Source organism: Aquila chrysaetos, chromosome 15 (genome assembly GCF_900496995.4).
Source record: "Aquila chrysaetos chrysaetos chromosome 15, bAquChr1.4, whole genome shotgun sequence".
Classification (NCBI taxonomy): Eukaryota; Metazoa; Chordata; class Aves; order Accipitriformes; family Accipitridae; genus Aquila; species Aquila chrysaetos.
This window is the reverse complement of record NC_044018.1, coordinates 30,299,211-30,320,606: the sequence shown is the minus strand read 5'-3', so window position 1 is coordinate 30,320,606 and position 21,396 is coordinate 30,299,211. Positions and strand designations below refer to the sequence as shown.

Sequence of the window (21,396 nt, the reverse complement as noted above, 5' to 3'; positions counted from 1 at the left end):
GGCAGAGCCGCCGTTTCCACCCTGGCGCGGGTTTGGCGGCCGCCTGGCGCCAGGGACGGCTCCCAGCCGGGACCCAGCGTGGCCCCGGTTGCATCACTCCGGCCACGGCGCAAGCGAAGGGGAACCGCCGGAGCCGCTGGGGCGGCTGAACTCTTGAGAAGGCGGGAGCCTGTTCTCACGCGAAAATAATCCAAACGCCGAGGGCAGGGGGAGGCGAATCTGCCGCGTAAGCGGAATTTCTCCCCAGCCGGAGCCTCCGTCCAGTTCTGGCCGGTGCCGCCTCCGGATAACCCTGAGCCGCTGGCCGCCCTCCCTCCCGCCGGAGGAGACCCCCTGAGCCGCTGGCTCCTCCGGCCGCCCCGGGAGAGCGCTGGGTGCCGGGGCGAGCACCGCTGTCCTGTCGGCAGTACCGGGCCAAGCATCACCATCCTGCCGGCAGTGCCAGGGCCGGATCCGAAGCGTGGGCGGCAGCTCCGTTCCCATCAAGCCGTCAGTGGCCAGGGATGCCACGGGATGCTGGCGGTGCTGGCTGCCACCGGCTGGTCCCCAGGGGGGGCTCCGGGCTGAAGCAGCCCCTCCAGAGCTGTCCCTGCCACTGGGTCGTGGGTGCCGGGCCGGTGCCGGCGACGTGAAGGGAGGGACCAGGGCAAGTGGGGGCTTCCCGCAGCAAAGCGCCGGCCGGGAGGGTGATTAATAAATAAATAAATTAAAGAAGGGAGACGGTTTCCTCCCGGGCTGGAGCTGCTGCCGGCGCTCGCGTGGCCCAGCCGCCCCGGCGCGCCCGTCCCGGGGGTCCCGCTGCCGGATCCTGCCATCCTCGCTCCGACAGAGCGCCCGGAGCGGGGCTGCGGCGATAGGGCCATCGGCTGCTCGGGGATGGGGCCACCCACCCTTGGATGTCACCTTGGCCACGGGGTGGGCAGGGATGTCCCCATCCCCACTGCCTCTCCGGAGCCACGGGGAGATGTGGGGTCTGCTCGGCCTCCTCCTCTCCCCATCACCGCTGAGCCGGGGCAGGAGAGCCGTCCGGTGAAGAGCCGTGCCGCCGTGCCGTGCTGCTGTGCCGTGCCGCCGTGCTGGGGGTCCCGGCCGCCCCTTCCCTTCTCCGTCCGGTTGCTTTATTGCACAATGCATGTCGAAGCGCGGGTTTGGTGCAGCGTTTCTCCGTGGGATTTTCCTCTCTCTCTCTCTCCCCCTGACATCCAAAGAAATTTAAACGCTTGTTCTTTGTATTTAAAAAAAAAAAAAAAAATCAAGAAAGAAACCCCAAAAACAGTGGAAGAAAAGAGGAGTTTGTTGGCGGAGGGGGGCGCGGGGTGGAGGGGCAGCACCAGCCGGGCTCTAAGAGCATCCGCATCTGTCAACCACCATGCCCGGGATCTTGCCATAGATGATCTGCTGTTTGTCGTTGAAGTAAAGCATGTTGATGGGGGACATCTTGGTGGGGGTGCAGCAGGGCCCCGCCGAGCCCCGGGGGTTGGCCTGCTGCACCAGGTGGGTGTGGGGGTACTTCTGCATGAACATGTACTCGCACTGCCCCGAGCAGTAGTTGGCTTTGTATCTCTTGGGGGCGATAATCCAGTCCCAGCCGAAGGCTTCGAAGTCGACGGTGAGGGGGTAGCGGCAGCAGCGCGACTCGGTCGAGTGCTCGTCGCAGTCCAGCCCCAGGTTCCGCCGCGAGCGCTTGTTGTTCTCCAGCACCCGCAGCTCCATGAAGGGATGCTGGGGGGAGAGGGAGGGGGGGGCGTGAGCCCCGCATGCTGACCCACCGCCCCAGGTCCCACACGGCCCCGCAGAGCTGCCACCAGCCCCACGGAGCTGCCGCCAGCCCCATCGAGGTGTCACCAGCCCCACTGGGGTGTCGCCAGCCCCATGGAAGTGTCATTGTCCCCACAGAGCTGTGACCAGCCCCATGCAGCTGTAACTGGTCCCACAGAGCTGTGACCACCCCTGCGGAGCCATAACTGGCCCCACGGAGCCGTCATTGTCCCCACGGGGCTGTCACCAGCTCCATGGAGGTGTCACCAGCCCCACGGGGCTGTCACCGGCTCCATGGAGGTGTCACCATCCCCGTGGAGCTGTGACCAGCCCCACGGAGCCATCACCAGCTCTGCAGAGATGTGACTGCTCCCACGGAGCTGTCATCGTCCCCATAGAGCTGTGACTGTCCCCACGGAGCTGTAACCGTCCCCACAAGCTGTCACCAGCCCCACAGAGCTCTGCCACCACCCGTGCCCGTCCCCATTGCCCCCACCGTGCTCTCCAGTTCCCCAGGGATGGCTGGGAGCCCCGCACCCAGCCGAGCACCAGGGCCGTCGCGATGCCCCACGAGCTCCACGCGGCACCGATCCCCGGGGACCGTGGGGACCCCGAGCCGCGCGCCCACCCCGCGACGGCCACCTACCAGCCCTTCGGCCCCGGGTCCCAGCGAGGTGACGGCCAAGTCGTTGCCGTTGGGGTCGAAGGCGTTGATCTCGATGCCCCAGTTGTTCTGCGGCTGCTTGAACCAGTTCTGCAGCACGTGCTTGAAGTCGATGCTCTGCCAGTGCCCGATGCGGGAGTTGAGGTCGATCTTCAGGGAGCGGATGCGGATGTGGCGGCTGCCTTCCTCCGTCACCGGCTTCAGGCGGAGGATCTGCAGGTAGACGGTGGAGGTGTGCTGCACTGGCCGCAGGTACACCCACAGCTGCGCCTTCACCACCTTGGTGAACATGATCTTGGGGCTGAAGTTGAAGAAGCAGCAATGGGGGTTGCCCTCGATCTGCACCACGGGGTCCGCTGTGGGAGGAAGGAGGTGTCAGGGGCGGCCCCGGGACCCCCCCCCCCAACCTCCATCGGACGCAGGGTCGGGTCGAGCTCCTCCTCGGTCGTTAGGAGTTGAAGGTCGGGTCAGAGGCCGCCCCAGGGGTCATTGCCCCTCCATTCGCAATAAGGTCCCCGGCTGCCCCCTGACCCCGTGTCACCGGGGATTCATGATCCCCCGCGGGGGCTGCGGGGACCGAGCCCCCAGCTGAGCGGGGCTGGGCTGAGCGGGGCGGGGGGCTCCGGCCCCGCAGCACCTGCTCCGGGGCAGCCGGTTCCCAACACATCCCTGCGTCGGAGCCGGGAACGCGCCCGGTCCCGCAGCCCCCGGGGATGCGGCAAAGCCCCGAGGAGGGTCCCTGGCACCAAGCCGGCTGCCAACAGGCTCCCCGCCAGCGGTCCCGCCGGCTCTGCATCTTAGAGGACATCCATCTCCCACCCACACATCTCCCACCCTCCCATCTCCCACCCTCCCTGGGCTTGTTTTCGGGGCAGCCCCGCACCTCTGCCGGCCTCGGCAGAGGAGCCAGCGATGCTTCACCCAGGACCCTGGCAGGTCCTGCCCAGGGTGATGCTCTCAGAGGTGGCGAAGGCGAGCGGCTGCCGCGGGGACAGGGACACCAGCCCCGGTGGGATGACAACCCCGAGCACTCGCAGCACAAGCATCCCTCGGAGCCGGGGGGTCCCCGGCCGCCCTCCCCCAGCCCCGCGGCAGCACCCCGGCTGGAGCCGGCCCCGTGCTGGCCCTCCCTGCTCGGCAAACATCTGTGTCAAATTGAGCTGGGAATTTTCCCCCCCCCCTCGGTCGCCCGCGCAGCCCCCTCCCCCTGCCACGCACCGGTCAGGTTTAATAGCACCCAGCTGCAGCGCGGGGCCATTTGCTGCGTGCGAGGCCTCCCCGAACACATGGGGGTCACGACACCGGCCGCAGCCCCGGGAATGCCATCCAGCCCCCCGCCGCGCCGCACATAAACCAAAGTGACAGGGGCTGGGGGGCCGCGGGCGCCGGCCGCCCAAACGCCTCCCAGCAATTTGCTGCGCACAAGCCCCCGATTAAACCCGCGCTCCCCCGAGACCTGCCTGGGGAACGTTTCCACCCTGCTCCAGCGCTGCCCGTCCCCTCGAAGCCATGCTGGTGTCCCACCCCGGCTGCCAACCCCGGGACAGGTTGTGCCCCCCAGCCCCTTGGCGGGGGCTTTGCCACCCGTCACCATCCCAGTCTGGGCCGGTGGCCACCTCAAGGGGCTCTGGGTCCCCCGTGGTCCCGGTGGCACAGAGGTTCACGGTGGCCTTAGGGGACGCGGTGCCGGTTTGGTCCGGGCTCGCCATGGCTGGCACCGCGGCAAGGTCGGTGCCGGTGGGGTTGTTTTTGTAGGGTCTCCGGGTGAGAGATGCCAAAGCAGCGCTGGAGCCGGCGCACGTTCCTTAAAGCTGCCACCGGCTTCACACCGAAGCCCCTCGCCGCCGCGACGGCAGCACCGGCAGCACCGCCGACCCTCCTCCGGCCCGGGACTCGGTCTGGCATCCCGGGGGGACACCGGGCGGCTGCGGGTCCGGGGACGAGAGGGAGGTGTGGGGTGCCGGGGGAGGGGGGTCCGAGCATGGGGGCTGTGCCACGCTGGCTGCTCCTGGCACGGGGCTGCGGCGGTGCCAGGATGCTGGTCCGGTCGCTCTGGCAACGGGGGATAAAGGTTACCGGGACATCGGTCACAGCTGAGTATGTGCCGGGAGGGGGGTGGCCCCGAGCCCCCCCCCTCTGCTCTTTGTTCCCACCGGGGCCGGATTTGGGGCTCCCACCTCTGCCCCGTTAACCCCTCGCCTGCCACGGGGGACCGGAGACCCCCTCAGGTCCCGGGTACCCTGGGGACCCCCCCGATACCCTGAGATGCCACATGCCAGCGATGCCTCCGTGATGTCCCCTCTTCCCTGCTCCCACCCGTGTCCCGCTGACCTTGAGCGGCTCCGGCCCTGGCGGGGCAGCAAGCGGCACGGGCGGCCCCCCCGGCCCCCACCAGCCCCTCGCCCCGGCCCATGCCCGGCCCGAACCCCCCCCCCGACCCCCATCGCCCCTCATTAAGGTCCCTCCACCCTGCAGGTCGCGGGGGTCACGGGTAGCCCCTAAATGGGTTTAGGACCCAATTAACCTTCCCGGGTTCCTTCTGCAGTTAAGAAAAAACCCGGGGGGGGTGGGGGGTGCTGGGGGTGGTGGCTTGGGATTAACCGGGGCGGGGGGCGGCCGGGGGGAACCCGAGAGCTTTATGGCTCTGCTGCCTATAAAGCCCTTTCCCTCCTTCTGTTCAGGAACCATAAAACCCCACACAATTGCCACGGGGGGGGGCGAGGAAGGAGGAAAAATCATAATAATAACGGAGCGGCCGCGGCCGAGGCAAGCCGGACCCAGCGGCGCATCCGGCTGCGGGGCCGGGGGCTGCGGGACCCCCAGAGCCGGGCTGTGCGGGGCCCGGCCGGCCGGGAAGGGGGGCTGCCCTCTGGTATTTATTTTGGGGGGCCCCCGAGCTGTTAAGGGGCAGGAGGGGGGGCCGGGGGCAGCGAGCGTTAACGCGGCGCAGGGAGGAAAACCCCAGCGTGTTGTCAATTTTATGGGTAATAAAATTTCAAAGCCGCCCGAGTCTATTAATGCCTGGGAAGGAAATTCGTCGGGGGGCTGCAGGAGGGGGGGGCAGCGCCTCACACTTCCCTCCCTTCCGCTCGCCCTTCGCACCCGGCCCCCCCGGCCCCGCTGCCCGGAGGTCCCGCAGCCCCCCGCGCCTCGGGGGTCCCGCAGCCTAATCCCGCTGCTGGAGCAGGTGGAGCCGGGGCCGGACACACGGGGAAACTGAGGCACGGAGAGGTGAGGGGTGCAGCCACCCCGGCGCCCCATCCGCTCGCCCCCTCCTCGCCCACGGACTGACGGACGGACCGACAGAGCCACGTCACAGCGCGGCAAAGCCCCCGCGCCCCGTCCCCTCGCTGCCTTCCCACCGGGGACCCCTCGCAGCCCCTCGCCGCGCCGGCCGCGGGCAGGCCCAGGGCGGTGGGCGCTTGCCTGTCCCCAGCACACCCTGCCGTCACCCTGCCGTCACCCTGCCACGTGCCGCGGCAGGAGGTGAGCGCTGGCACCCGCTGCCTGGCGGGGCCCTGGGGACCGGGAGGTCACCGTGCCATCCGCCCTGTGCCCCCAGACCAGTCCCAGTGCTGGTGCTGGTACCAGATCCCAGTACCCAGTGCCAGGTCCCAGTGCCAGTGCTGAGTCCCAGTCCTCAGCGCTGAGTCTCAGTCCCCAGTGCTGGGTCCCAGTCCCCAGTGTCAGGTCTCAGACCCCAGTACTGAGTCCCAGTCACCAGTGCTGTGTCCCAGGCCCCAGTGCCGAGTCCCCATTGCCAGTACTGAGTCCCAGTCCCCAGTACTGAGTCCCAGGCCCCAGTGCCGGGTCCCAGTCCCCAGTGTCAGGTCCCAGGCCACAGTACTGAGTCCCAGTCCCCAGTGCTGAGTCCCAGTCCCCAGTGCTGAGTCCCAGTACCCAGTGCCAGGTCCTGGTCCCCAGTACTGAGTCCTGGTCCCCAGTACTGAGTCCCAGTCCCCAGTGCCGAGTCCCAGTCCCCAGTACTGAGTTCCCGTCCCCAGTGCTGGGTCCCAGTCCCCAGTACTGAGTCCCAGTCCCCAGTGCCAGGTCCCAGTCCCCAGTACTGAGTCCCAGTCCCCAGCACTGAATCCCAGTCCCCAGTACCGAGTCCCAGACCCCAGTGCCAGGTCCCGGTCCCCAGTACTGAGTCCCAGTTCCCAGTACCAGCTCCCAGTCCTCAGTGTCGGGTCCCAGTCCCCAGCATTGAGTCCCAGTCCCCAGTAACGGGTCCCAGACCCCAGTGCCGGGTCCCAGTCCCTGCTACCAGGTCCCAGCACCCAGCAGCCATTCCCACTCCCATCTCCCAGTTCCCGTTGCCCCGTACCGGTTGCCGGCCGGGCTGTCCCCGTGTCCCCGGGACTCGCACGGAGCCACCCGGGGGATGGGATGGGGGTGTGTGGGGGGGACACACGGACACGGGTGGGGGCTGCAGGTCGGTGCGCAGGGCGAACGCGGGGGGAGCCCCAAGGGGAACCGGGCAGCCCCGGGAGCGGGGGAACGGGGACGGGGAGCCGCGGGGGAAGAAGGGGCACCCCGAGGGGGGGGGGGGGAACCCCGGAGGGACGATGCCCGCTGCCGCACGGGACCAGGCGAGCGAAGGGAGAGAGGAGAAGGGAGCCGGGGGGGGGGGGGGGGGGAAAGAACCGGGAGGGGGGGACGGTGGGGAACGGGGACCCGGGGTTGGGGTTGGGGGGGGAGTCCGCCGGCGAACTTTGCGGCGGCGGCGGGGCGGAACAAAGGCGGCACTGACTTTCCTGGGCCATGCTGATGACGGTCTCGGTAGTGGCGTGGTACTCGTCCTCCTCCAGGTACTCGTCGGGCTGCAGCGAGTCCCCCTGGAAGTCGTGGAGGTCGAGGAGCTGCTGGAGCGGGGGGGGCCTTGGGCAGCAGCTGCTTCACCACCTCCCGGGTGATGTTGGGCGCTTCCTTCAGCCGCAGCTTGCTCAGGATCTGAGACTTGATGCTCTCCAACCGCAGCTCCTTGCTGTGCCGCCGCCACAGACACACCGGGCAGACCGGCTCCGAGGCGGGGGGTTGCGTTTCCAACGATTCTCCCCCCCCCGCCGCCGCCGCCACCGCCAACGGCAGCAACCACAGCAATACCGGGGCCATACCGGGAAAGCTTCTCTCTCTCTTTTTTTTTTTTTTTTTTCCTCTTCTTTTTTTTTTTTTTTTTTTTTTCTGTTTTTTTTTTTTTTTCCTCTTCTCCCCCCCCCGGATCGCCCCCCCCCCCCCCCCCCCCCCCCCCCGCTTCCACCGCAACGCGTAAGAGGCGCGGAACGGGGGGAAGGCGGTAACGGCGGCGGGGGCGGGGAAGCGGGGGGTTGGTGAGGGACCGGCGGTGGGGGGGGGGAAAAGGGGGGGGGGGGGGGAAAGAAAAAAGCGGCGGGTAGCGGCGGCCCCGGGGTTTTATACCCCAAGAGAAGTGTGTCGTCAGCGGCCTTGATTGGCTGCGGGCGCACAAAAGAGGTTCTGGCAGGGGCTTGTCACCAGCCGCCGCCGGCCCCCCGAGCACCGGGAACGGCCCCGCCGCCACCGCACGTTGCCCGGTTCGGGTCGACACCCCCCACCCCCCCAATGCATCAAACCCACCCCCCCCCCCAGGCTCCGGTTGCGGCGCGGCGGGACCCAACTCCCGGCAAGTGCGGCGGGGCCGGGCGTTCGCCCGGCCCCGCCGCACTTGCCGGGAGTTGGGTCCCGCCGCGCCGCCCTTCCCGGTCCCCCCCCCCCACGCTCCCGGAGGACTCCTCGGAGCCCCCCCCCCCGGTGCCGACCCCATCAGAACCATGGAGAGGGCAAGAAGGGACGTACGACCGCGCCCGTGGCACCGGGGCTGCACCGGCAACCGCTCCGGTGGAGGGCGGGGGGGGGGGGAACCGGCCCGGTGCTGTCAGGCGGTGGGGAGATGGAAGGGGGGGGGGGCTCCCGGTGCGGCGGAGCGGGAGGGGGGAGAGGAGCGCTCCCGTTACCCGCCCCGGTGCCGGTGAGCGGGGCAAGCGCGTTCCGCCAGGGGGCGCCGCAGTGCCGCTCCGGAGCGGGCGCGTCCACACCGGAGCCGGTAAAACCGGCGCGAAGCGAAGCGCCGGGAGGAGAGCGCCACCGCGCGGCGAGGGGGGGGGGACACACAAACGCACCGGCTAACCCGGGGTTCGGGGGGGGAGTGGGTGTCGGTCCCGGGGCCGGGGGAGGCGTATCCCGGTGTGGGGGTTTTCCCCACGGCGACGGCATCACCGCTTCCCGGTGTCACCGGTCCCGGGGAGGGGGGGGGAGAAACGGAAGCGGGAGGCGGCTCTCGGAGCCCCCTCCCCGCCACGCGTGGGTCCCTCGGACACCGGGGTTGCCCCCCCTCCTCCCGCCGGGCTGCGGGACCGAAGGGGTTAAGGCCGCGGCGTGACGTGGCCCCGCCGGCCCCGCCTCCCGGGCCGCCCCGCAGGAGCTGTCAGCGGCCCCGGCCCCGGTAACGGCAACGGGGGGGGGGGGGGGGGGGGGGTCCCGGGATCTCCTCGGGGGCGTCACAAGGGTTGGGGGCCCCTCCGCGGGGAGGGGGGGGGAACCTCGGGACGGCCTCTCCCACCCGGGGGGTGCCGGCGTCCCCCCCACGTGGCGCGTCCCCGGGGCAGCACTGCGGGCGGGGCGCTGCGCGGTGGGGTGCGGTGGGGTGCGCGGCCCCATCATAACCCCCCCCACCTCTCTGGGGGTGCGGGGTGGACCTGCTCCCCCCCCCCAGCCCTGGCTGCTTCCTCCTCCACGCAGGACAGGCCCCCCCACGCGGGGACCCCACGGCGGGGCCACATCCTCGGCTGGGCACAGCCCCACGTCCCCATGACCCCCCATCCCAATGTCCCCCCATCCCCACATCCACATCCCCACATCCCTATGTCCCCACATTCCCATGTCCTCCCGTCCCCATATCCCCATGTCCCCACATCCACATCCCCACATCCCTATGTCCCCACATTCCCATGTCCTCCCGTCCCCATATCCCCATGTCCCCCCATCCCCATATCCCCACGTCCCCATGTCCACATCCCCACCCCCGGGCTGTGGCCTCTGGCAGCAGAGCGGGATAATTTTAGCCGGGTCCCCACCCCGGGGCCAGAGCCGGGCAGGATGCGGCCCTGGGTGCTGCCCACACCCAGCAATTACCGGCAGGGCGCTCGGGGCCGGGACCGCGGGCCCACGCTGGGAGCGGGGAGGTGACCGGTCCCCCCCCCTTGAGCGCCACGTCCCCCCAAGGCCCGGCCATGGCGGGGCTGCTGCAGGCCCTGGTGGGTGCCTCGGAGAAGGCGGCGCACATCGCCCGGCTGTGCCGGCGAGAAGAGCCCCTCTTCCAGCTGCTGGTGGCCGAGAAGACGGGGGCCGACAGGAACAGGAGGTTCCTGCAGGACTTCAAGACGCTGGCGGACGTCCTCATCCAGGAGGTCATCAAGCACGACCTGGGGAAGGAGGTAAGGGACGGCCTGGGGGGGTCCCCAGGGCGCCCCCGCATCCCCCTGGGCCGCGGTTGAGCTGTCCTGTCCCCCCAGTTCCCCGAGCTGCGGGGCCACATCCATGGCGAGGAGTCCAACGAGTTCAAGAACGGGCAGGGTGAGTCTCGGGGGAGCAGCGGAGCCGGGGTCCTGTCCCCCCCCCCCCAACACCGGGGGCCACGGGGCCGTCGCTGATGTCGGGGTGCTGGCAGGGGAGACGGTGGCGGTGCGGGTCTGCGCCACGCCGGGAGACACCGCCGCCCTGCTGCTCTCCGTGCTGGAGCCCGAGCGGGCAGCCGCCGAGCTGCTGGCGGCCGCCGTGCACCGGGACGTGGCGCTGGAGGACGTGGAGTTGGCCGGCGTGGCGCTCAGCATCCCCCCTCAGGACCTGGCCATCTGGATAGACCCCATCGGTGAGGGGGTGCTGGGAGAGGGTGGGTTGGGGACCCCACCACCACGTACCGCAGCTGAGCCCCGGTGAATTCGGCTGCACCCGCAGACTCCACCAACGAGTACATCGGCGGGCGCGAGGACGTGGCCCCCGTCGACGGCATCGCCCCGGCGGGGCTGTGCTCGGCGCTGGTGCTCGTCGGGGCCTACGACCGGCAGACGGGCTGCCCCGTGCTGGGCGTCATCAACGAGCCCTTCTTCCGCCGGGACCCCCTGACCCGCAGGTACCGGCACCGGTTGGGTGGGCACGGCCGGATCCCGGCCCCCAAAGGCCGGGGAGAGCCTGGGGACCCGGTGACGGGGTCCTCGCTCAGGGTCCCCGTCCCCGCAGATGGCAGGGGAGGTACCACTGGGGCGTCGCGTACGGGGACACGCGGCTGTGCTCGCTGAGCCCCCCGCCGCCGCGCCCCGCGCCCTGCGTGGTGCTGAGCCGAGCGGAGGGGGGAGCGGTGCGGGCGGCCCTGGGCCCCCTCTGCGGTGACCGCCTGCGCTTCGCCGCCGGTGCCGGCTACAAGATGCTCTGCGTCATCCTGGGACTGGCGGACTCCTACGTCCTCTCCGAGGGCAGCACCTTCGCCTGGGACGCCTGTGCCCCCCACGCCATCCTGCGGGCCCTGGGCGGGGGTGTCGTGGCCCTGGCGGGGGCCCTGCGGGAGCGGCGAGCGGGCGACACCGGGTCCCCCCCCGAGCTGGTCTACAACCGCCCGGTGGAGGGGGCGGTGGGGGCCGAGCGCTGGGCAAACCGGGGTGGCCTCGTGGCCTATGCCCACCTCCGGCACTTGGAGGCCGTGCTGGCCGCGCTGGCCGCCGTGCCGGGGCTCTGAGCCCACGGCGGCCGGGACCTCGGGGTGTAAGGTAGGGGGTGGCAGGGACCCTGGGGTGCAGGGTATGGGGTGGCTGGGAACAGCGTTGCCAGGACCCCGGGGTGGCAGGGACCAAGAGGTACAGGGTGTCAGGGACCCCAGGGTGCAAGTTATAGGGTGGCTGGGACCCTGGGGTGCAGGGTACATGGGGTGGCAGGGACCCCGGGGTGAAGGGTGCGGGGTGGCAGGGACCCTGGGGTGCAGGTTATAGGGTGTCTGGGACCCCGGGTGTGCAGGGTACGGGGTGTCCGGGACCCCGGGATGCAAGTTACAGGGTGGCTGGGACCCCAGGGGTACCGGGTACGGGGTGGCAGGGAACAGGGTCCCCAGGACCCCGGGGGTGCAGGGTACAGGGTGGCAGGGAACAGGGTAGCGGGGACCCCAGGGTGCAAATTATAGGGTGTCTGGGACCCCGGGGGTGCAGCGTGTGGGGTGGCTGGGAACAGGGTCCCCGGGACCGCAGGGGTGCAGGTTTTGGGGTGGCAGGGACCAAGGACCACGGGCCGACCGGCCCCCCGGGGCGCGGGGTCCCCGGGACCCCCGGGGTGCGGGACAGGGTGGGAGCTCCGTGTCCCGGGACCCCCCCCCCCCGCGGTATAAACACCCACCGCCCCCCATGTCCCCCCCCTACGCGGGGCCAGCGGCTCCGCCACCATTAAAGTGTCCCTCGCACCCGCGTGTCTGTCCGCGCCGGGGCCGGGGCGGGACCCACGCGGGGCGGGGGCGGTGGCGGCGGCGGCGGCGGGGGGCCGGGCCGGGGCCGGGGCGGTCCCGGGGCGGTCCCGGGGTTGCCTGTTGACTCGCCCGGGCCGTCACATGATTTCCGAGGACACGGAGGAGCAGCGGCGCCGGTGAGCGCCCGGGGCGGGGGGAGCACCGGTACCGGTACCGGGAGGGCGGGAGCGGGTGGGGAGCTGCACCGGGAGCGGTCCCGGGACGCCGGGGCTCGGACACCGGGAGCGGGGCGGGGGTTGTGGACCGGGACGGGGGGGGCTCGGGGACCGGGCGCGGTGCCGGTACCGGGGCTGAGGCGGCGGCTCCCGCAGGACGGACCATGGCGGTCGAGGGCGGGATGAAATGTGTGAAGTTCCTGGTTTTTATCTTCAACTTCATCTTCTGGGTGAGTGCGGGGACCGGGGGGAACCGGGAGGGGCACTGGGGGGGACACACGCACACCGGGGGAGCCGGGGAGGGGGCTCCGGGCCGGCAGAACCGGGCAGACGGGCCCTTCCCCGCCGTGGCCCCCCCGGGGACGGGCCCGCCCCGGCCCCATGGCAGGCAGCAGCCCTCCCCCGTGTTGCCCCCCCTCCGTCAGCTTCTCCGCCCCCCATACGGCCCCTTTGACACCCCCTTCCCCACCCTTGCAGGCCCTGAGCTGCGTGTCATGGGGACCCCGGGGGGGGCCCTGCTGCCCGGGGGGGCTGCAGTGGGTGCTGGGGGGGGGCCACAGCTGGGGCTTCGGGGGGGGGCACAGGGGGTGAGGCTGCCCACTGGGAGAAGCCTGGCACCGGGCTGCGTTGCGGCCATACACCGCCATCAGTAGGTTCCAGGGGTAACGAGGCTGGACAGGGCGAGGCTGGCACACCCTGGCCAAGGGAAGCCGAGCCCCAAGGTCAGGGTGGGGACCCCACGGGTGGCCGGGTCCCCCCAGGCCCCGCAGTTCCCGGCTGCCCCTGGCCGGGGTCCCCACGCAGGACAGGGCGCGGGTTTGGGGAAGTTGGGGTGAAGAAAGAGGCACGAGGAGCCCAACGGCCGTAGTGGGGTGGGGGGGGGGGGGGGGGCAGGCGCCTTCCCAGCCGTCATCCCGTCCCCCCACGCAAGGAGTGACTCGTCCCAGTCCCCACCCTGATCCTGCCGGGCTGAGTCACCCCTGGAGGGCTGGGGGGGGGGGGGCTCGGGCCACCCGCCAGCAGTGGGGGGGGACATGATGGGGACACCGGCGCCAGCCCCCCCCGGCCCCCGCCACCGGGAGTGTTTGTGCAGCGGGCGGCTGGGCCGCGCTGTTTACCCACACCCAGTGAGCAAACAGGGCCAGCGGCACTGGGGCGGGGGGGGGGGGGGGAGTGGCAGCCCGGGGGGGCTCCCCACTGCCACGGGGAAACTGAGGCCGTGGGAAGGGTCCCACCCGTGGTGGTGGGGGGGTGCCGGAGACAGGGCAGGATGGACGCTCCTGCCCCAGCATCGGGAAAAGCCCTGGGCATCCTGGCTCCCGTGGGAGTGGGGCTGCTGGTGACCCCCCCCACCCGGGACAGGATGTGCCTGGCATGCCCCCCCTGCCCCAGCACCCCCCGATCTGCCTGCGGCCCCCCTGGCTGGGGGGCTGGTGCTTGGTGTCCCCCCCCCTCCGAGGCCTCTCGCCGTGGCCGGAAGGCCGGACTTCCCGGCGTTCCTGCGGCCGCCAGCCCGGCCCCCCCCCTCGCCGCAGCGGGGCTGGGGAGCGTCCTGCCATGGGGCAGAACCGGGGGCCCCCTCCCACTGCCGTACCCCCATGGGGACATTGCTGGTGGCACTGGGCTGGGCTGGAAGGGGGGGGGGGGGGGGGGGCAGAGAAAATCCACCCCCCCACCCCATCACCTCCAGGAAGGGGGGGTCCCCCCCAATTCGCAGCCAAACCCCAGAGCTGCTCGACTCCCCGGAAAGGGAGGACGCTCAGCTGTGGGTGACGCCCACACACCCACACCCTGTTGGTTCTGGGGGGCTGGTGGCTGCACCCCAATTCCCTCTGCCCCCCCCTCCGCCCCCCCCCAGGTGTGCGGCGTGGCCCTCATCGCCATCGGCATCTACGCCCAGACGGCCCTCGATAAGGCGCTGACGGTCAGCAGCTCCTCCGCCTCCAGCACCCCCGTTGCCATCCTGGTGCTGGGCATCATCATCTTCTTCATCTCCTTCTTCGGCTGCTGCGGCGCCTGGAAGGAGAGTTACTGCATGGTCACCACGGTGAGCACCCTGACCGCCCCCCCGACCCCCAACCCGACCTCTCCCACCTTAAGCCCCCCACCCTGACCCGCACCCTGTTGCCCCCCTGCAGTTCGCCGTCCTGCTCAGCATCATCTTCCTGGTGGAGATCGCCGCCGCCATCGCCGGATACGTCTTTAAGGACAAGGTGGGGACGCGTGGGGAGACGGGGGCGCAGACCCAGCCAGGTGCTGCGGACCCCCGCTCCTCTCTGACCCCCCCCCGGCCCCCTCAGGTCCGCTCGGTGCTGGAGGAAGGGCTGTGGGACGCCATGCGCAAGTACGGGGACGACAAACCCTTGACGGAGGCAGTGGACGAGCTCCAGAGGGATGTGAGTAAAGGGATGGCCTTGGGGGGGGACGGGATGGGACATGGGTGTCTGGGGTTCCGACCCCCTGAGGTTCCCCCCCCCCCCCCCCCGGCAGTTCAGTTGCTGCGGAGCCAACAACTACACCGACTGGTTCACCATCGAGCGGTTCAAGGTCAACGACACGGTGCCCCGGTCCTGCTGCCACATCAATACCACCTCCTGCAACATCCACCCCAGCCCCGCTACCATCAATGAGAAGGTGAGACCCCCACACCCTGTGGTCGTCGTCCCCCCCCCCTGCCATGCCCTGGGGGTCCGGCCACCCCCTGAGCCCCTCTGCTCCCCCAGGGCTGCCTCCAGAGCATTGAAGCCTGGATGAAGAAGAACATCCTCATTGTGGCCGCAGTTGCGCTGGGCATCGCCTTCTTCGAGGTAGGATGTGGGGCTGAGACCCTGCCCCGTGGGGGGCTGTGGCCCGTCCCCCACTGTGGGGGGGGCCGTACAGGATGGGGATCACCCCCCTCCCCTCTGCCTTTCCAGATCCTGGGCATCATCTTCGCTTGCTGCCTGATGAAGGGCATCCGCAGCGGCTATGAGGTCATGTAGCCCCCGGCGGGTGCCACGGCCCCCCCGGCTCTCGCTGCCCCCCACCTGGGGGGCTCTGGTGGTCGTGGGGGCTGCTCCCGCTTGCTTGCCCTCTGCAAGCTCCTCTGAGGCAGGGCCCCATGTGCCAAAGCCCCCAGGGGGTCGCCGCCATTGGACCCCTCCCCGCATGCTGGTGGGGGCTGGGGGGGTCGAGGGAACGTCCCCGGATTTGGAAATAAAAATAAAAGCTTCCATAGAGCCATGTGTTCCCCTGCGCCCACCGGGCTGGGAGTGGGATGGGGTCCCTCGTGGGTGTGGGGGTCCCCCCCGTGGTCCATCGACCCTGTGGGGGTCAATGCTGCCCTGTCCGATGACTGGAACCTCCCCAGCAGGAGGGGGACTGGTCCCACTGGGAACGATGAGAGCAGCGGCGGGGGGGCTGGCATGTGTGGCCTTGGTGTCAGCAGCCCCGTCCCACCCCAGTGCTGGGGGGCCGCCGGGGGTCCTGCTTGGCTCGGGGGCCACGTCACCAGGACTGGTGGAAGGGCAGTGACGGTGGCACCGTCCCTGTGGGTTCCCCGAGGGCCGTGGCCCTGGAAGCCACCCCCCACCCCGGCTGCAGTGGGGCTGGGGTCCCTGTGTGCCACGGCAATGCCACCAACGGTCCCCGAGCCGTGCGGGGACCCCGTCCGGACCCGGGGCTACCGCAGGGACGAGCGCTGCAGGCGACGGTTTGCACGGCACCCGGGATGGGCAGTTTATTTGCAGCGCTGGAGGGTGGCGGTGGTGGTGGTGGGGGGTTTCGCAGCCCTGAGGGGGGGCTGGCGGCTGCAGCAGGGGACTAGCGGACGCGGTGGGCCGGCTTGGGCAGGATGGTGGCCAGGGCGAAGTCGACGAGGCAGGCGGGCAGGTAGGAGGCGGGCAGCCAGAGCAGTTTGGCGTCCCAGCCGGCGCTGTAGCGGGTGCGTGGGTGCCGGGCGCCCAACGCGTGCTCCATGCAGCGGGTCACCTTGCCGAGGTCGGCGTCGCAGATGACGTTCATGATGAGCCGCTGCACCTTGAGGTCTGGTGGGGGAGTGGAGGTGGGGGGGTCAGGCAGGGGAAACTGAGGCAGCGGGTGCCCCCCCACTCCCTACTCACACTTGTGGAAGAAATCCTCGCCGTAGCTGAGCCGTGTCTCGGGCGCCAGGCGGTCCCAGAGCTGGCGCAGGGACGCCTCGATGCTCTCCAAGTTGGTCACCGCCGTCTTGAAGAAGCCGGGCTCCACGATGCTGACCTTCACCCCGAAGTGGTACATGTCACGCCTGCGGGATGCACGGCCGTCAGGGTACGGGGTGGGGGGGCTGCGGGGCGGGTTGGCGGGGGGGCCGGCACCCACCGCAGGCTGTCGGAGAAGGCCTCGATGCAGTATTTGGAGATGCAGTAGCCGCCGCCGTTGGCGGAGAGGCGACCCAGCACGCTGGAGGTGTTCACCACGCGGCCCCTCGCCCGTTTCAGCAGGGGCAGGAACTGGAGCGTCACCTCGATGGCCCCGAAGGCGTTGACGGCCATGACCTGGCGGTAGTCCTCCATCCTCATCCACTCCGTGGGGCCGATGGGGTTGGCCACCCCGGCGTTGTTCACCAGCCCAAAGAGACCTTGGAGGTGGGGGGGGGGGACGGGACATGACAGGACACGCGAGGTCGGGGATGTTGGCCATGATCCCTGCCCCGTGGCACCTCTCCTGGGACCCCCACCCTCTCCCCAGTGTGCCCTGGTGGGACCCTCCCCTCCATCCTGCCCTATAGCACCTTGCAGGGACCCCCCCCCCACGCTATAGACCCTCTCCCGGGCTCCCACCCACCCCCTGGCAGGACCCATCTTGCCCCACAGCCCCTCTCCGGAGCCCCTTCATCCTTCACCTTAGGATGCCCTGGTGGGACCCCCCCCCCATTCTGCCCTGTAACACCTTATCAGGGACCCTTAATCCTGCCCCACAGCACCTCTCTGGGGAGCCCCAGCCATGCCCTATACCCCCCCCCCCCCCCCCAGATCTCCCTGTCTTGCCCTACAGGATCCCTTGGTGTGTCCTGTCCTCTTGCCCTATACCCTCTCTCCTGAGACCACCCCTCCTACTCCTTACCAGCCCCTGGTGGGACCCCATCCCACCCTGCAGCACCTCCCCTGGGGTCCCATCCTTCCCCATGGCATCTCCCCTGGGACCCCATCCCACCCCACAGCACCGCCCTCCCCGGGGTCCCATCCTGCCCCCCTCTCCCTCACCTTTCTCGCCCACCTCTGCCCGCACCCACTCGACGGCCTGACGGATGCTGTCGGAGCGGGTGACATCGAGCAGGGTGGTCCGGAGGTGACCGGAGCAGCCCCGCTGGAGGCTGTCGGCCCCTTTCTGGGTCAGGCAGGCGGCCAGCACCCGGTAGCCCCGGTGGGCCAGTCGCCGTGCCAGCAGGTTGCCGAAGCCGCTGTCGCAGCCCGTGATGAAGACGTGCTTGTCCTTGATGGAAGGCAGGGTCCGGCGGTCCCGCACCAGCCAGCCCAGCACCCAGGCCAGTGCCGCCAGCAAGAGGTACAGCCACATGGTGGGGGTCTGCAGGGCCGGGGGGGGGGGGGCGGTGGGAGAGGAACCCAGGCGTCCTGGGCCGTGCCACCCCCCCCACTCCCCGCCAAGTCAACACCTGCACCCCAAGTTGAACCCAGGCTCCTCGCTCGCCGGGTAAAGCCACGCACCGCTCCCCGCGCAGGCAACCCCCAGATCCCCTGCCCCACACCATGGGGGTCTGACTATCCCCCCCACCTCAGGTGGAGGGTGGGAAAAAGCAGCCGGGGGGGGGGGGGGGGGGGTGTGTGCAGGTTGAGGATTGACCTCAGCTTGCAGCAGGTCCCACATGGGTCTCGGTCTGTGCCTGGGTGCCACGGGGCACCCAGGGACCCCAGGCGGTGGTCCCTGCCCTCCCGGGGTGGGGGGGTGAGCACCCTATGCCCCCCACCCACCCCCGGACGAGTCCCTGACCGACCTCCCTCCCGCTGGGCCAGGGCGTCCGGGCGGCGTGCCGGGGATTAGCCGGGCGCAGTGCGTCAGCACCTGGCCGGGAACCAGGGCCCGCGGGGTGGAACTGGGGGGGGGTGTCCCAGCTGCTCCCCCGGTGTAACCCCGTCCCCCTCCTGCCCTCCCAGGGCAGGGACCACCCCGGGCACCCTCCGCTCCTGACCTGCATGGGTGACCATCACTACTGCCTCTGGGACCCCCAACCCACCTGCCCCATATCCCACCCACCCCTTCTGATAAGGAAGCCCTGTGGGGGGGCTGTGTCCCCCTCCAGGAGCCCTGTTTGGGGGGGTCTTTGGGGGTGTCAGGATCCCCCCCGCCCATTGCTCCCAGGAGTGGGTACTGGCTGGGGGCTAAAAACCCGCTGAGGCTGGGATGGGGGGGCCCAGGCTGACACCCCGAGGGGGTGGCAGCCCCCCGTCCCCAACCTCCCCCACCCTCAGGAGCTGTGGGGGGACACCCGGTGTCTGCCCTGGGTCCCCAGGGACGGGTGAGGGCGGGGGGGCAGGCAGCAGCCCCCTGCCCAGCCTGGATGGCGTGGGGGTCTCGGCGTGCACGAGACCCGATAGACTCGTCTCACCGTACCCCGCGGCCATGGGGCAGACCCAAAGACCCCCAAAACGTGGCTCTTGGAGGAGATGCAGCCCTGGCCTGGGGGGCAGAGGGGACCCCACCCACCGAGCCCCCCACCTACCGTCGGCGGGGCAGAGGGCTCCGGCCACTGCTCTGGCTGCGGTGGCAGAAGCCGTCTGAGCCGGGGGGGGGCCGCGGCCGCTCCTCCCCCTGCGCCAGGGCCAAGCCCGCAGCCAAAGTTCACGGTGGGCAGAGCCCCCCCTGACACCCCCCCTCCGCTGCTGGGTGCAGCTCCAGGGGGAACTTGGGTGTGTGGGGGTACTGGGATACCCCTCACCTTGTTGGGGGACCCTCGCCACAGAGGAGCCCCTGACCAGAGCCAGGAGGGCGGGCACCCCCCCCAGGGCACGCAGAACTCCCCCCACCCAGGTCCCCTTCCCAGCCCTGGGAGGGGGCATCGCCCGGAGCTGGGGGGGGGGGGCCAAGCTCTCCCCTGGGGGATTAGAGCCCTCCAGGCCCAGAAGGAGCCCTTTGTCCGGGAGAAAAAGGGGCCTCAGAGCCCGAGTTAAGCAGTAAAGAGGATGAGGGGGCTTAGGAGGGGGCGGCCGAGGGCTGTGCCAGGGCCCCGGCACGCGCCTGGCCTGGCCTCCGCACACCGCCCGTACAACCACGCTTTATTCTGCCCGCTCTCCGGTACAGAGGGGTCCCCGAGGCGGCCGGGAGCTGCTGCGGCATCGCGGCCGGGGCCCACGTTATCTGCCACGACCAGCCGCGGTGGTGGCAGGAGGGGGTCGGGTGGCTGGGGGGGGGCTGGTGGTGGCAGCGGCGGCTCAGGAGCAGGAGGGCTGGAGCTGCCCCTTGTAGACGTACTCCAGGGCGGTGGCGATGGTCCGCATGTCCATCTCGATGCTGCGAGCCCAGTTCTCCACGTCGCCAATCTCCTGCCGGAATGGAGGGGGGCACTGTCAGGGAGCTGCCGGTGGGATCGGGGGTGGCGGGGGTCCGCCCTGCCTTGCTTCCCTCTGGCAGCCGCAGCCCTGCAGGGGCTCGGGGCTGGCTGGGACCCTGCTGGTGCTGCCCGTCCTGGTGCAATCCGACAGCGGGCAGATGGTGCTGCCGGACTGGTCTGGCGTCGAGCAGGGGGGCTGGGGGATGCGGCTGGGGGGACACGGCCCTCCCACCCACCCACTGGCGCCAGGCAGTGCCGGCGGTGGTCTCCTGGTGCATGTGGGGTGGAAGACTCCATCCCTTGGCCAGCACCGGTGACACCGGGGGGGGGGGTTCCCATGGGGCTGTTTCTCCATGTTTCCCAGAGGGAAATCTCCCCTCCCCACGCCAAGCCAGGGATGGGGGGGCAACCCTGGAGGGGGGGGGGGCAGGGGCGGGGACCCCCACCTTGAGGGCCTGGTTGAAATTCTCCACCATGGTGATCCACTGCCCAGTCTGCTTGGCGAACTGGGCTGCCTGCACCTGCAGCGTCTTCACCTCGTGGTCCAGCTTCCGCTGGTTGACGTACGCCTGTGCCACCCTGCCGGGGGGGGGGGACACATGACACGGGGAGGGGGACACACACACACAGGGTGTGGGGTCCCACCCCTATGGCCCTGGGGAGGGGGGAGTCCCCAGGAAGGGGGTGGGTGGGGGCTGGGGGGGGGGGAAGCCAAAGCACTGGGGTGCCAGGGGGTCCCTGGGGGTTGGGGGGAGGGAGTTGAGGGGGTCCCTGGGCAGGGGTTTGGGGGGGGGGGTTCCTGGCTGGGAGTACGTGGGGGAAGGGGCTTGGGGGGGGGGTCCCTGGCTGGCAGCATTAGGGGGGCAGGGGTCCCTGGATGGGGGTTTGGGGGGGTCCCTGGGCAGGATTTTGGGGTGGAAGCGGCACCAGGGTTGGGGGGGGGGGTGGTCCCTGGCTGGGGTTTCCAGGGGTAAAATGTGCTGGGGGGCTCAGGGGGTCCCCAGCTGGGGGTTTCAGGGAGGAAAGGACTCGGGGGGGGGGGGGGGAGGGGCTTGGGGGCTCCAGGCCAGGGGGTTTGAGGAGGAGGGGGCTGGGAGGTTGGGGGGGTCCCGGACTGGGGGGGCTGGGGAAGGGGTCCCTGGAGGGGATTTGGGCTGGGGGGGGTGAAGGGGTCCCTGGCGGGGGTTTTGGGGGCAAGGGGCCGCTGGGTTTGGGGGGGTCCCGGCTCGGGGGGGGGGGGGGTCGGTCTCGTCCTCACCCCACGTTGAGGTGATCGACCAGGGCCTCGGTCAGGCGGGTGGCAGCGGCGATGGCCTCCCTGCGCCGCCGCTCTGCGGGGACGCGGCCGTGAGGGGCGGCGGGACCCCCCCCCCCCCACCCCGCACACACTGGCCGTGACGCCAGCAGGGAGCCGCGTGACGTCAGCGTGCGGGGCGGTGACATCACGCTCCACCCTGCCGGCCACCCCCTTCGGCCCCTCACGACCACGGCTCCCCCCCCAACCTCTCCCACCCTTGACGGACAGCCCCGCCGGCCAATGGGGTACGCGCCCGCGCGGCCCCCCGCGGTGAGCGGCAGCACCCGCCACCAATCGGACCGCTCCCCGGGGCGCGGGGCGGGGTCGGTCGCCATGGGGACGGGGGGGGGCGGGCTCACCCTGCAGCTCCCGCCGTTCGCTCTGCCGCGCCTGGTGCTCCTTCAGCAACCGGGACAGCATGGCGGCCCCGGTACGGCACCGGCACGGCCCGCGTCACCTGACCGTCGCGTCACTGCC

General features: G+C 70.8%; 5 protein-coding genes across 10 annotated transcripts; 2 read left to right on the top strand and 3 right to left on the bottom strand.

Annotated features, from left to right (window-relative positions):
• Window positions 1-1,104: 1,104 nt before the first annotated feature.
• On the bottom strand, window positions 1,105-7,645 carry GDF11 (growth differentiation factor 11). The gene is given in 4 exon segments (XM_030037118.2): window positions 1,105-1,722; window positions 2,405-2,778; window positions 7,176-7,299; window positions 7,301-7,645. Coding segments are annotated over 4 exon segments (1,116 nt in total). The 5' UTR covers window positions 7,538-7,645; the 3' UTR covers window positions 1,105-1,341.
• Window positions 7,646-8,581: 936 nt separating this feature from the next.
• On the top strand, window positions 8,582-11,888 carry INPP1 (inositol polyphosphate-1-phosphatase). Of its 4 annotated transcripts, none has more exons than XR_003926643.2 (7): window positions 8,582-8,882; window positions 9,662-9,873; window positions 9,952-10,012; window positions 10,107-10,307; window positions 10,394-10,568; window positions 10,676-11,230; window positions 11,318-11,888. XR_003926643.2 is itself a non-coding variant. In XM_030036943.2 (6 exons), the coding sequence occupies exons 2-6, from the start codon at window positions 9,670-9,672 to the stop codon at window positions 11,166-11,168; spliced, it is 1,134 nt and encodes a 377-aa protein (XP_029892803.1). In that variant the 5' UTR covers window positions 8,582-8,882; window positions 9,662-9,669; the 3' UTR covers window positions 11,169-11,888. The 4 variants fall into 4 exon arrangements, 2 of the variants coding, with proteins under 2 accessions (XP_029892803.1, XP_029892804.1); XR_003926642.2 differs by having other exon boundaries at window positions 10,676-11,435; window positions 11,499-11,888; XM_030036943.2 differs by having other exon boundaries at window positions 10,676-11,888.
• A 68-nt stretch (window positions 11,889-11,956) lies between these two features.
• On the top strand, window positions 11,957-15,315 carry CD63 (CD63 molecule). Its single transcript, XM_030036956.2, has 8 exons — window positions 11,957-12,058; window positions 12,254-12,327; window positions 13,956-14,144; window positions 14,236-14,310; window positions 14,398-14,493; window positions 14,588-14,731; window positions 14,821-14,904; window positions 15,013-15,315. Exons 2-8 carry the CDS (start codon window positions 12,262-12,264, stop codon window positions 15,076-15,078), a joined length of 720 nt encoding a protein of 239 aa, XP_029892816.1. The 5' UTR covers window positions 11,957-12,058; window positions 12,254-12,261; the 3' UTR covers window positions 15,079-15,315.
• Window positions 15,316-15,789: 474 nt separating this feature from the next.
• On the bottom strand, window positions 15,790-18,900 carry RDH5 (retinol dehydrogenase 5). Of its 3 annotated transcripts, none has more exons than XM_030036941.2 (5): window positions 18,795-18,900; window positions 17,320-17,641; window positions 16,436-16,694; window positions 16,198-16,361; window positions 15,790-16,122 (listed from the first exon to the last, which is right to left on the bottom strand). In XM_030036941.2, exons 2-5 carry the CDS (start codon window positions 17,630-17,632, stop codon window positions 15,899-15,901), a joined length of 960 nt encoding a protein of 319 aa, XP_029892801.1. In that variant the 5' UTR covers window positions 17,633-17,641; window positions 18,795-18,900; the 3' UTR covers window positions 15,790-15,898. The 3 variants fall into 3 exon arrangements, with proteins under 3 accessions (XP_029892801.1, XP_029892799.1, XP_029892800.1); XM_030036939.2 differs by lacking the exon at window positions 18,795-18,900 and adding an exon at window positions 18,069-18,133; XM_030036940.1 differs by lacking the exon at window positions 18,795-18,900 and adding an exon at window positions 17,730-18,062.
• A 338-nt stretch (window positions 18,901-19,238) lies between these two features.
• On the bottom strand, window positions 19,239-21,396 carry BLOC1S1 (biogenesis of lysosomal organelles complex 1 subunit 1). Its single transcript, XM_030036969.1, has 4 exons — window positions 21,279-21,396; window positions 20,881-20,953; window positions 20,069-20,201; window positions 19,239-19,614 (listed from the first exon to the last, which is right to left on the bottom strand). The coding sequence occupies exons 1-4, from the start codon at window positions 21,337-21,339 to the stop codon at window positions 19,504-19,506; spliced, it is 378 nt and encodes a 125-aa protein (XP_029892829.1). The 5' UTR covers window positions 21,340-21,396; the 3' UTR covers window positions 19,239-19,503.

Coding starts and splice junctions, on each gene's coding strand:
- INPP1 (XM_030036943.2), top strand. CDS start 9,670: ATGGCGGGGCTGCTGCAGGCCCTGGTGGGTGCCTCGGAGAAGGCGGCG. Junction 10,013..10,106: donor CGAGTTCAAGAACGGGCAGG/GTGAGTCTCGGG, acceptor GGGTGCTGGCAG/GGGAGACGGTGGCGGTGCGG. Junction 10,569..10,675: donor CGGGACCCCCTGACCCGCAG/GTACCGGCACCG, acceptor CCGTCCCCGCAG/ATGGCAGGGGAGGTACCACT.
- CD63 (XM_030036956.2), top strand. CDS start 12,262: ATGGCGGTCGAGGGCGGGATGAAATGTGTGAAGTTCCTGGTTTTTATC. Junction 14,311..14,397: donor GATACGTCTTTAAGGACAAG/GTGGGGACGCGT, acceptor CGGCCCCCTCAG/GTCCGCTCGGTGCTGGAGGA. Junction 14,494..14,587: donor TGGACGAGCTCCAGAGGGAT/GTGAGTAAAGGG, acceptor CCCCCCCGGCAG/TTCAGTTGCTGCGGAGCCAA.
- RDH5 (XM_030036940.1), bottom strand. CDS start 17,825: ATGGTGTGGGGCAGGGGATCTGGGGGTTGCCTGCGCGGGGAGCGGTGC. Junction 16,695..17,319: donor GGCAGAGGTGGGCGAGAAAG/GTGAGGGAGAGG, acceptor CCCACCTCCAAG/GTCTCTTTGGGCTGGTGAAC. Junction 16,123..16,197: donor CGAGGATTTCTTCCACAAGT/GTGAGTAGGGAG, acceptor CTCCCCCACCAG/ACCTCAAGGTGCAGCGGCTC.
- BLOC1S1 (XM_030036969.1), bottom strand. CDS start 21,339: ATGCTGTCCCGGTTGCTGAAGGAGCACCAGGCGCGGCAGAGCGAACGG. Junction 20,954..21,278: donor CGAACGGCGGGAGCTGCAGG/GTGAGCCCGCCC, acceptor GCGTCCCCGCAG/AGCGGCGGCGCAGGGAGGCC. Junction 20,202..20,880: donor GTCGATCACCTCAACGTGGG/GTGAGGACGAGA, acceptor CCCCCCCGGCAG/GGTGGCACAGGCGTACGTCA.